Below are 13,045 nucleotides of genomic sequence, written 5' to 3'. Positions count from 1 at the left end.
AGGGAAATCATACATGAATGTAAAATTAATATAATCCTTTATGTAATACACACAAGGACTATGTGTATTACACTGATGAGGTTCTTCATTATATATATTTCTTTCACTTAAGCTGATTGAATCTTTTGTACTTTAAATATTTTCTTTTACTTGCTACTAAATTATGCCCCAAGGCTGTTACAGCATCTGACATCAGAAAGGTTAAATGCTACCTATTACAAATAGATTTTCCAGTCTTACTACATTTGGTTTGTAGTAAGACTGTTACTGGCCTTGTGCACAAAAATGTGCATGGAAACATTTCTGCAAAGCAAAAGTATGACTGTTTTATGACATTCCTTGATAGAAAACACATGAATGTAAACTGTACAAGAGCCTGACATCAGAGATGCCCTGAGGCCAATATTTGAATCTATAGGCTTAAAGGGGATAATAGATGGAAATTTAAAACACTACGATGGAAAACGCTGATTGTACAGTTTATATGAGCACCTGAATACTTGCACACATAGAAAAGTATAAATTCAAACTATAACTGTAAGGCTTTAGCTACAGATTTGTGCACAATGCTATGCGATTGAAAAAAAGCCCTACTTCTCCCTTGTATTTAACACCTAAATTAAATTTATTAAGCTGAAGCTTTGGCACATGAGGGAGACCAAATTTAGTCCATTGTTAATTTTTTATCCCTTCCTTTTCCTATTTTATACGCATCCCAACACTTGCACAGTTTATAGTTGACACACATAAAGATAGTCTCCATCTGTAACACATTGAATGTTTATACTTCAAACGGGGGATCACATATCTTATTCGTTGTAAAACAAACTCGACAGCCAAATTTAGAGATTTTATGTAATGCAAAGCTACAATAAAACACTGAAGTAGCTAAAGGCTAAAAACAACATATCAACAACAACTGATGAACATAGTTGCCCATCTGGTTTTACTCATAGCTGGGTCCAGACAATTTAATTTCAATAGCTGGCAAAGCAGTCAATATCCGATTAAGAAATGATTTATGTAGCTGCTAGAAAGGTTGAAATTGAGTTCTTAGGAAAATGCTACTCTGACGTTTCTATGTGCACTGAATAGAAAACCATTAAATAATAATAATCTTAGAATAAACAGGAAACCCAATTATAGCATTATTGGCTGGACAACAGCTTCAAATGATTTTGAAAATGGGAAGACAACACAAAAACAACATATGACAGCCACGGCAACAGTATCCAAAGCCAAGTTTTTCCTTGAGACATTTATAGACCATTGGCAGGATTGTCCACACTCTGACATGACAACGTGTTTCATATCCTTTTGTCTAGCAACACACATGGACAAGTAAGCACAGCTCTGCTTTTGACAAAGTTCCATAATTATCCCCCTGCTTTGTACGTAGGTACAGCCTGTTTCAGACATCTCAACTCCAGACTATTAACCAGAGACAGCATTCGCTCATCCAGACCCGGTCTAGGTCGAAACACCTGGATCTGCTTCCTATCTGTCAGCCTCTTCCCACCTGTCCCTGGACAAGCTTTCATTCACGGCCAATTAGGAACTGATCAGTGTAACAACGTGGCTGTCTACCAGCAGAAGAACCATGCAGTCCGAGCCAGAAATAGTGGTGGTGGTTGAACCAGCGGCCAGGGGGCAGAGGGTTGGAAATTTGAGATGTGTGTGTGTGTGTGTGTGTGTGTGTGTGTGTGTGTGTGTGTGTGTGTGTGTGTGTGTGTGTGTGTGTGTGTGTGTGTGTGTGTGTGTGTGTGTGTGTGTGTGTGTGTGTGTGGCTTGTGTTGTGCATGCTTGTGGATCTCCTTTGTGCTATGGGGAGGAGGGGTGGAGAAAGAAGGCTGTTGCTTTAAACAAGAATGTGTTCATTTTTAAGGGAGAGGGGGAGGCTCTCAGCTCAATTTGTCTGCCTGGTGAAACACTGCAAGAGGATTTTTCATCATTTAAAAGCACCAAGGAGGGAGAGAAAGAGAGAGAGAGAGAGAGAGAGAGAGAGAGCTAGAGAGAGAGAGAGAGGGGGAGAGAGGTGCAGTTGAGAGAGACAGCCTCTTAGAGCTGTGAGGCAGAAGTGATGGATTCAGCCCACAGAAAAGTGACAGTCTTCTCCTAACGGGCCACAGGCAGTACACAACCTGCTCTGGACTCTCACCATTTATCAGGAAACTATCTCCACCATCTAACTTAAGTTACCACTTGTCTCCTAAAAGTGCTCCAACTTTTTCTTTCCCAGTGGATTTTGAAACAATCTACTCAATGTTTGCTGAAGACTTTCTGGCAAGTTGAGCTGCTGTCGGGCTAATGACGGTCTTTTAATAATAGGGCTTTAAAACACCACCACCCCTCCACGGCTGGAATGGACAGAGGTGACAAAGAGTAACTATACAGGCAGATCGCAGAAGGGGGGAGAGGAGGACGCAAAGGCTGCAGCTTTCTCACTTGGGATGACTTTCTACCAGAAGAAACTTCAATCAGCTCTGCCAGGAGGGCAAGGCATCTGAGGGAGCCTCATCAATACTCTACAGTTATCGATCTCGTAAGCATTGAGTTACCTTTCACTTATTAATACATTTTATTATGCATCATATGCATCTTATTTATTGGTTTATATATTTAACAAGGACAACTTGCATTTATATTACATTATACCAAGCATAGCTTCAATTCATTGCATTGATAAATTGTCTGTAACAAGTAATCTCTCAGAGCAAATATTGAACTTTCTTGGTGTGACAGAAGTTGTTGGTGAGCTCAGAATCAATCAGCACTGTTACGTTTCTAACACAATGGTAAAGCAGTTCTTTTGTCATGAAGTTAAACTGATTGGAGTCAGACTTTGACTGTTCTCTCTCAAACTGATTCACTTGACATAATGATTTTGTTTGATCTGGAATTCAGTAGACGTCATGCAGCATCTGTTATCTTACTCACTGTTTGGTGCCAAAGGGTAATTGTACTTCCTGATGACTAACTGGACAGATGACTCTGATAGACTTGTTTGGGGAGGGTTAATCCAGCGCAGGGGGATGCTGGAGAGCGGGCTCTATGGGCTAAATCACTACTACTGATAAAACACTCCGCATGGGGATTGAAGTAGGTGTGCAGAAGATGATATACAGCAAGAGCCTTGTCTGATACATGCTAACATGGATTTATTTTCTAATATCTAAATAGTACCATTCGGTTTTTTTTAAAGAGAAAAAATAACAGATAACCTGACTACCGGTATGTCAAGCCGTCTGCAGCTTCAGGATGTTCCCCTGGGCTCAAGGGGATAGAGAAGCAGGCGGTTGAATCCCGTCTTTGTTTCTGTTGCCAGGGTAGTGTTTGGATAAGGGGTCTTTGAGTTAGAATGCAGGAACTTATCGAAACAATCCCCGAGACCCCCTGCCTCCATGTCTGACTAGGATCACAAGTGAGCTATGGAACAACTCACCAAGCAGCATGATACACTGAACGAAACCTAAATTTGAACAAAAACTTGAACCTCTCCTGCTCCATGGAGAGTCAAAACAAATATTGTCCTATGGCATCAAACTGAGCAGGTAGTTGAGGTTCATCATGGTAAAAATTTCTTGTTTCACACTTGCAAGCATTACATGCTTGAGGAAAGAATGAGGTCACCCTCAAGGTAATGTAATAGTGCAGATTACCATGAGCAAATTGCATTTGACTCTGATCCAACACATGTTGGGTGTCATGCAAGAGACTGCCAGTTTCTCAGCGGAGTTGGCGCTAATTTGAACATGCAGCACAAAAGCAGTCCTGCAAAGCGAGTCCGCTCCTTTTTTTTCAGCTACTGACAAATTAGGCGCTCTGTAGTCGTGTTGTGATCTCCTGTTGTGGATGATGATGATGTGATTATGAGGCATTCACACAGAAAGTAGGACACTGGGAATGAAGTGGGTCAGTAGGTACGGTACGTCTGGTAGGTACGGAGGGGATAAGGGGAGTAGTGGTCCTGAGTCTGGAGGGTTCTAGCCGTCTGCCACCACCACTGACTCTACATGTGTGTATGGAAGCTCACTCTAATGAGGTGACGAAGAATGTGAGGAATGCCTTGCTCACACTGAAATGAGAGGGGCTGGGGTGAGAGACATCAGCCAGTCTGAGCGAGGCTACCCACCTTCTAATTAATATGTGCTGAGCATGACCAAAAAGGCTGGAGCACAGCACCGGTCAGAGACACACTGACCTTCCCCGCTGCACTCGCCTATCACACTTGATTTAACACTGAGTAAAATCCAGAAGGAGGAGTCGTGTAAACACAGACTTAACCACCTGAAGACAGTAAAACCAAAACATTTTGGTGTGAAGCAGACTTGAAGAAATCATCTCAAGAGGAGCTGCCAATCAAATTACAATGAGACTGCTCATTCACTGCACACTACACTCGTCCATCTTCAGGCCCTGGGCGGAGTAGACATATATGACACTTCTCAACACCGGTTAATCATTGCAGCTATTTGCCGGTCAATAGCAGCCTGTAAAGTGAAGTGATGTTAGGACAATGATGCGCGGTGGGGGCTGTTAAAAGCGACGGAGGAGGAGGAGGAGGAGGAGGAGGAGGTTTTCTGTTGTTCCTTCTGGCAGACTGGGGATGTGTTAATAACAGGCCGTCTCTGTCAGGGCAGATGGGACTTTTCTCAGCTTCCATGGGATACTGAGCCAAGCAAGTGTTATTTGAAATCACACATTATCGGAAAAACACTCGAACACACGCATACCGCATTCACCAGCACACAAACACACATTTCATCACAAGCTGCAAACATTTTCTCCCTCAGCTTTGAAGTGTAGTGAAGCCTAGAGCAGGAGATTCCGGACTAACGACGTCCAACATGGGACTCCTCCTCAGCAGGGGGAAATCACTCGGCATTTCTCAGAGATAGAGCTCATGTTCGGGGGGGAGAAACCACAGGAGCCGCTGGCCAAATACAGTCATCAGCACATTACATGGGACAGGCTCTGGGCTGCTCTTCTATATTGGTATGGGCTTATTTGTAAGTTATTATTAGTGATTATTTTAGGGCTTGAGGACTCTACTATCATTTCAATGATAACAAGTATCCTTTTGCATGGTGCGAAAAATATTTATAACACTGAATCAATCAGCATTTTCCGGAATGACATCATACAGCCAGGCTTTGTGTGCACCATTAGTGCCACTAAAGTACTCCTACTGTGCTGACACAAAACAGTTTCAATCAAACTAAATTTCAAACAAAAACTACATTGTTCTTTGAGTCTTTTTTTAATTCCTAGTAGTCATATTTAAATCGTGGACTTGCTACTCTTAGATTCTGTTTTAACCAAATCCATGGGAGAGGCAGACTGCATTGACTGTGATTATGTTTCTTGCCATGTAAACTATCACATCAAAAAGACCGACCAGTTATAGAAGGTTAAGGAAAAATGTTTTCACATTCTACTCTAGACAGATAAAACTAAAAGGGTCAAATGTGCCACGGGTCATGTTCTTGGAGAGCGCTGCATTTCTCTTCTCCATGTCTCCTACCTAATGTGCTGGCAGCACGCCCGGATTAACAAGACAAAAACAGTTCTGCTCTCTTCCCAAGTTTGTTCTTACTATTAGCTGGTAGATTATCTTTCACACCAAGATAGGCTATAGCAAAATGTGTGAGGAGTTGTAAGCCTAGAAATCCTGACGCGGATCTTCAAAACCAATCCAATATAGGCCTCTCGATAATGCCTTCTGATTAGACAGGCCCCTTCTGACTCTGGGGAGGTGTTACAGAGGACCCCTCTGTAATCCAATATGCAGCAGCTTTCAATTAAGGTGCCCTGGGAGTTCAAGGACTTGTTATCGTTGCACAGGAGTTACATTCTCCTCAGCACTCAGTGGCATCCCCTAATAACACAACCATCATCTACCAAAACAGCCTGCACTTATTTTTCTAATAGAAAAATGTGTACGCTTTGAATTCTGGGGGTAACAGTTAAGTATCTCATTCTCATTAACTCTTGATGAAATGTATGGGTTGTGCTGCAAGGTCCAGTTATAGAGGACACAAATTTAAGAGAGACTTTATTAACAGGTTTATGTAGTACCTCAGATTTAATCAGAAATAAATACTGACGCAGATAAGGATAACAATATGTAATGCTTCTTATGTATGCTAGATGGTTAAAGTAAGCTTTAGTCTGTTAAAAAAGTTCAAACAGAAACGCACACATGTTCAAAGTGGATACGGAAATTACAATAAATGGCCCTTCAGTGTCTGAACACGACTTAATTACCTCTTTTGGTAAAGGCTATAGACATGACTGATGCAACACAATCAATATTTAAAACAGTTCCTTGAATAGCATCATCGTAGTGTCTCATATTTTCCATAAGCAAAGATGTCCAGGCCTGCAGAGGGGAGCAGATAGGAGTGTTTCTGTCTGTGTCAAGGAAGAACAGTGGCACTCATCCAAAGAAAACCTGAGCCAGCAAAGCAAACTAAGCTAAACACACTCCCCCAACAGCAATGTAACTGACTGAAGGGATCAGCACATCATTAGACACAAGAAATGTGTTTCTTAGGGGAAGTGAGGTGATGAGTAACTTTCAAACATGCATGTTTTGCATACTCTTGATAGGGGAAAACTGATTTAAACAAAGATCAAGACCAGCTGTTTTCGATGATTAAAACATAAATACAGCAGTGTTTGCTCACGCCAGTAGTGATAGGTGCAGTGTAGCAACCATGAAATTCTTCATTTAAATATTACATATGAATATAATTCGCTTACTGTCATGGAAAGTCACAGCAGCCGCTGTGGCGCTCAGCAGGGCAAGTGAGCAAATTTCTTTCAGATCTTATCTTTTCCAGTAGCCCACATTTTTGAAAGCTGTAATGACCTCCAGGCCTGACTAGGTATAGATGTGTATGCACAGGGCTTCTCCTGGAAGGTAATGGAGGATAAGACCAGAGTAACCTAATGGGCAGCCTTCTTCTGATCTCAATCATAAGTCCTTCAGCTTTGAAGGACTCCATTGATGCCCTGTCAAAATGAGCATGCAGTCCAATCCTGAGGGCTTTTAATTCTAACAGTAAGGGAAAAAGTTTCAGAATAGATCTACAGTCTTCTGCTTACTAACTAGAAAAGCGAGTCATTTTGGGAAAAAAAATTGACACAACAATGCAATAATGTTCTCTATTTTCTTCTCCATTTTCCTCAGGCTTTGGTGAGTTGGGACACATGGAGCCCCCTTCAATGGTCCTGCTGGGGCTCCTCCTTGTTTATGGACTAGCCTGTGCCGCCCAGCAGACTCAGGGGAGTCCGTCCGACAGCAGCCATGACAGGAAAAGGACCCAAGAATTTCAGAGTAGTGAGGATGATTTAGAGAGAGACTTTTTCTATGCTGGAAGGACCAAGCGTGCTCCAGCTGACCAGCCGCAGGACAAGTGCTCCTACACTTTCATTGTGCCTCAGCAAAAAGTGACTGGAGCCATCTGTGTCAACTCCAAGGAGCCGGAGGCCATGCTGGAGAATCGGGTCAACAAACAGGAGTTAGAGCTTCTAAATGTGGAGCTACAGAAACAGAAGAGGCAGATTGAGACCCTGCAGCAGTTGGTGGAGGTGGACGGGGGTATTGTCAATGAGGTCAAGCTTCTGAGGAAGGAGAGCCGAAACATGAACTCCAGAGTCACTCAGCTATACATGCAGCTGCTCCATGAGATCATCAGGAAGAGAGACAATGCCCTCGAATTGGCTCAGATGGAGAACAAGATCCTGAACCAAACCTCTGAGATGCAACAGCTCACCAGTCGATACAAGGATCTCGAGCACAAGTACCAGCACTTGGCATCTTTGGCCACCAACCAATCAAGTCTCATTGTTCTGTTGGAGGAGCAGTGCCAGAGTCGCCCTCCACCTCGTCCCGTGCCCGTTCCCCAGCCGCGGTCTCAACCACCTCCACCCTCACCACCTCTCAACAAGCCTTACCAGCCACCTGTCCTTCCACGAGTAAACAATCCAATCAGCAATGAGATCCAGAGTGACCAAAAATCTCTACAGTCTCTTCCAACGATGCCCACTGGCACACACAGCCCCTCCACCACTGACAAGCCCTCTGGTGAGTCTAAGAAAGTCCAATATGAACTTTTAAATGAAGGTGCTTCATTTCCAAGTTCTATTTTTGATGCATTCTTACCAAAACAGTCACCATAAAACACAAAGGATTGTTTGTCTGAGCTAACTATGTTTGGAACCTCTTAATCATTAATGACAAGCCACCACCAAGTACCCATTCTTCCATTCAAAGCCAATTTAAATATGTCCCACACATTCCCAGGGCCAATGGCTCTCAGTGAGAACAGAAATGCTGTTGTCTACAGCCTTTTGAGATGCATATCATCTAATTGCCATGATTCAACCCATACAAAAACACAAAGCATATTAGCAGGGTAAATACATGTGCCTAAATGGATAGCTGGATCCAAGCCCATGGGACTCTTGAACACATGTTAGTGAATGATAAAGCTTTAAAAATTAATTGGGGGGGGCGCGGGGTATCAGTTTCAATGAGTAGTCTGTTGCCGTTCCCTTTCCCCATTTGACTTTAATTACTTAGTTAGACTTCAGATTTAAAATGGTGGAAAAAAAGGAACAAACCATTCCCAACATGACCAGTGGGAGCTTTTTCCATTGACATTTTGTGCTACTGCTTGCCATTTTCACTCAGCTGCATGTGAACGGTAGCCTTTGTATGGCATGTTTGAAAGGAGGCAAGTAATTTCCTGCCCATAGACATGCAACTAACACCCCAAAAAGTTACATAAACCCATAGCATGAACAGAGAGCTGCACACAATGCAGGAATAGAGAGGAAGGAAGGAAGGAAGGAAGGAAGGAAGAACTGAAAGAGCAACAGAGAGAAACGGAGGGATGGAGTGTAAGAAAAAAAGAGAGAGGGGGGGGTAAAGTACGTACAGAGAGAGATACCGGGAGTCAGTGATGTCATTTGTTCCAGTCGCACAAGGCAAGATTCAGTCATATGTTCCACCAAAGCAGCAGACTTTATCAGGCAGAACAGAGCAGGGCAGGGCAGCTCTCTGGCTTGTATCTGCTCAACAGACATTCCTAGTAAATGGATGGCAAGCAGTGAGCCGAGAGACAGATATCATCCACAGCGATTTAAAAAAAAAAAAAACCCAAAAAATCAACCCCAGTTACTGAGAGGCAAACTGACTATTCACATTACGTGAACACTTTTACGGTTCCTATGATTGGCTTCTCAACTGAACGGGACCTCATGACATACTATAAATGACGTTCTTTGTGTCTTCTTTTGTATACCTCCTTTTTCTTTATATCTTATGCAAACTAAACCCCTCCCTCACCTCTAACCCTCTGTGTGACCCCTATTCTCTTTTCATTTGTTTCCATTGTATTTACATTGTATTTAAACACTTTGTAATCCGGGCCAGTTGGCAAACCACACAAGTGTGAAATCTTGAGCCCTTAAACACTTTCACAGCCAATTGAAGCCGTGGAGCCAGTGGCCCCATTAGTGTTTTTCCATATCTACTAGGTTTAAAATGTATGGGGTAAAATTGTTATGGCACACAGGCAAACCCGGTTTCACTGATTTGCACCATAAAATCCAATAAAACAATGTTGAAGTTGCACAAAATCTCCAAAAATGAATTCTATTTTATGCAGAAGAGTGCATGGCTGATGCCCCGTAATGATTGTCAATATCATTATTCTTTTTTTCAGAGTTTTTTTTTCAGCTGTACATAAGAAAAAGCATCTTTATAGCACTTTGTAGATGCTACACTTCTGCACACTTACTGAGTGGCTGACAAGCGTTTATAAGCTGCCCATAATTTAATTTAGTATGCAAGCCTCCAACAAAATTATGTCTGCCTATATAAATCATAAAGTACAAAAACTTAAGTGAAAGTAACTAAAATAATAATAATCCTGCAGTGTAAAGCACCCCAGATGATCGAAAGCTTTTGCTTGTGTTTCATCATTCAGTAGTCAGGATTCCCTTTGCCCTCATGCCAGTGTTTCTTTTGGCTGCACAGCCGGCAGCCATTTCCCTCGTGAGAGGAGCAGCCAAAGTCAATTCCACTGTTAAAATGAAAGCCTGTTAAAAATGGGATTCCCTGTGATAGAGTATAGAAGCTCTTTGAGTCAATATGGATTTTTCTCCGTTTCTTACGTTTTGAGATATTGCTGTAACTGACTGGATTTTACATGCTCTAAATGTATTGTTCTCATCCTTCTTTTTTAGGGCCATTTAAGGATTGTCTGCAGGCTCTTGAAGATGGCCACACTTCCAGCGGAATGTTCCTGGTGAAGCCAGAGAATGCCAACCGCCTCATGCAGGTGTGGTGTGACCAGAGACATGACCCAGGTGGCTGGACCGTGATACAGAGGAGGGTTGACGGCTCTGTCAACTTTTTCAGGAACTGGGAGACATACAAGGTGCGAGCGACTACCTCACACTTAATCAAGGACCCCATAGTTTAAGAGGGAAGCAGGTGGCTTATGTTAGTTGCTTTGCCGCTAACCAGATGTGAACCAGTAATGAATAGGTAATTGTTAAGCTCTCAAAGTGTCTGATGTAGTAACAGCCTCAGTTACTGCCAAAGCCGTGAGTCATTAATTCCCGCAACATCAGTTGGTCTTTGTGAGTGAGTTCACAGTAAAAATAGAAATGTGGGAATATTGGATTTGACTGCACATTAATTGGTTGTGCCAGCATTCCTGATGTTCTGGAAAAAATAACCCTTATTTTCTGAATATTGCATCGCAAGGTGCGTGATAATCAGTAGTTAAATATGTATACAGGGGAACTTCTTTAACTTTTGAAAGGGAAACCCCTCACAACAGGAGAAGCAGTTTACGGTTTGCTGGCCAATCATCCACATGGTCCTGGTTAAATTTTAGTTAAGGAAACAGCAAGACTTTCACAAAAAACCTTCAAACCACACGATCTGAAATTGCAGTTGTACACTCATCTGAAGTGGTGTTTCATTGATTCAAAGCATGTGCAGGGTAGGGGATACCACAAACCAACTAACAGTATGATGTGACCCAGAACAAAGGAGCAAGACAGCATCCAGTATGTCCGATTTTATACTATATACACTTTTCCTGCTGTGATTTCAATAACAAAATAATGGTGGAAAAATGGAAACCCGGTGGTAGCTATAAACTTGACTCAGAGGGTCCATTTATAATAATGCTCCTTGACGATAAACAACCCGGTAGAAGAGCTCATAATTACCTCCAGATCACAAGCAATGACCCTGAATCATCCTCCAGACAGCCAAACTAACTGTTCAAAGCATTTTATTCTTGGCATTTTTGTTTTAAATTGAGGGGTGAAAGTGTAGACAGTGTAAAATCCCCAAGGCTGGAATCGAATCTGCGGCGTTGCAGTTCTATGGCCCCCCCACCATGGCCCTTGTTCAAAGCTTTTCTAAGAGCATTCAGTAATGATTTCCTGATCTAATAGCTATTTTCTTATCACTGACTTTCACAGCAAGGTTTTGGCAATATTGATGGTGAGTACTGGCTGGGTCTGGAGAACATCTATTGGCTGACTAACCAGGGAAACTACAAACTGCTGGTCACGCTGGAGGACTGGTCTGGCAGGAAGGTGTTTGCAGAATATGCCAGCTTCAGAGTGGAGCCTGAGGCCGACTTCTACAAGTTAAGGGTGGGCCGTTATCATGGCAACGCAGGAGACTCCCTCACATGGCATAATGGCAAACAGTTCACAACACTGGACAGAGACCATGATGCCTATACAGGTAAAAAAAACCAAAAAACATAATGTTAGAAAGTATTAAACTAGACAAACTGGCAGATTATACCAATAAAAAAATATGTTAATGCATGCAGCCTGACAGATTTGTTTATTTTTTTGATGTTTCTAGGCAATTGCGCCCACTACCAGAAGGGAGGCTGGTGGTACAACTCTTGTGCCCATTCAAATTTGAACGGAGTTTGGTACAGAGGAGGACACTACCGCAGCCGCTACCAAGATGGAGTCTACTGGGCTGAGTTCAGAGGCGGAGCCTATTCACTAAAGAAAGTGGTCATGATGATCCGTCCAAACCCAAACACCTTCCACTAAGCATCCAAGGAACACATACTGTACTGTATCTCTAACTAAACACAAACCTTGACAGCTCCTAAAACCCATGCAATATTTAGTCTTTTATTCTTTAAGTGGCACCACACCAAGCCGGAAGACAGAGAGATAGATGATGTTGGAAGTGCAATACCAAAACGAGCTGATATGCTGGTATCGACTGCACTTTGTGCTCCGTTATTCAATTTTCTGTTCCTTTTTCCATTTAACGTATTTCTCAGTAAAGACATGTTCCGATTGCTCAGGAGTTGTTTTAGATACACTGTATCTGAGAGCACACAACCTATTTAGTTGACAGTGCTCTCATTTGACCCGAGTGAGAATAACAATAAGAACCCTTATTTGACATGAGAGAATAAAACCCTACAATATATATTAAGTATGTACGTAAAGTTGTTTTTTGCAATAACAAGCAAATGAGGTCGACACAGGAAACATATCCAGTGACTTTTAATTTCATTCTAAATACATTTTTCAAATGTCATTTTTGTAACATTTATTGACTTGTAATACAGGGTTGATATTTTGGCCAGTTTTGTTAATAACAACAACATATACTATTATTAAACAGTGCCGTTTTCTTTTCTTACATAAAAACAAAACTGTTAATAGCAATACCTGAAGTTATTAGCAGTCTGCTTATTCTACATATAATAGATCTAAGACCAAAATCAACTCACCACCAACATTTCAGGAGGTACACTTTCTTTAAAGTCCTGCTTTTTTTCTCAACAATACTTGTTTTGAAATCTTGAATTGCTTGAACAGGTATCCACCAATTTGCTTGTATGAATCAAGCACTGTATTTACTGTATAAATTTAGTGGTTTGTTGATGTCAATTGATCCAACACATTGCGTTTGTACATAAAAGATATTTGTAATATAATGTATTAAAACCTTATCACATTGCAA

At 41.9% G+C, this 13,045-nt stretch overlaps 1 protein-coding gene across 1 annotated transcript; it reads left to right on the top strand.

Moving 5' to 3' along the window:
• Positions 1-1,985: 1,985 nt before the first annotated feature.
• Positions 1,986-13,045, top strand: angptl2b (angiopoietin-like 2b). The gene is made up of 5 exons (XM_054610786.1): positions 1,986-2,542; positions 7,196-8,092; positions 10,261-10,454; positions 11,518-11,788; positions 11,915-13,045. Exons 2-5 carry the CDS (start codon positions 7,216-7,218, stop codon positions 12,112-12,114), a joined length of 1,542 nt encoding a protein of 513 aa, XP_054466761.1. The 5' UTR covers positions 1,986-2,542; positions 7,196-7,215; the 3' UTR covers positions 12,115-13,045.

Source organism: Anoplopoma fimbria, chromosome 13 (assembly GCF_027596085.1).
Source record: "Anoplopoma fimbria isolate UVic2021 breed Golden Eagle Sablefish chromosome 13, Afim_UVic_2022, whole genome shotgun sequence".
Taxonomy (NCBI): Eukaryota; Metazoa; Chordata; class Actinopteri; order Perciformes; family Anoplopomatidae; genus Anoplopoma; species Anoplopoma fimbria.
Note: the sequence above shows the minus strand (reverse complement) of the source record. Positions and strands in the feature narration are given on the sequence as shown.

Bases quoted from the DNA above. Each gene is read 5' to 3' on its own strand.
- angptl2b (XM_054610786.1), top strand. From the start codon at position 7,216: ATGGAGCCCCCTTCAATGGTCCTGCTGGGGCTCCTCCTTGTTTATGGA. The intron at 8,093-10,260 runs GTGAGTCTAAGA...CTTCTTTTTTAG, and splicing joins CACCACTGACAAGCCCTCTG to GGCCATTTAAGGATTGTCTG. The intron at 10,455-11,517 runs GTGCGAGCGACT...TGACTTTCACAG, and splicing joins GGAACTGGGAGACATACAAG to CAAGGTTTTGGCAATATTGA.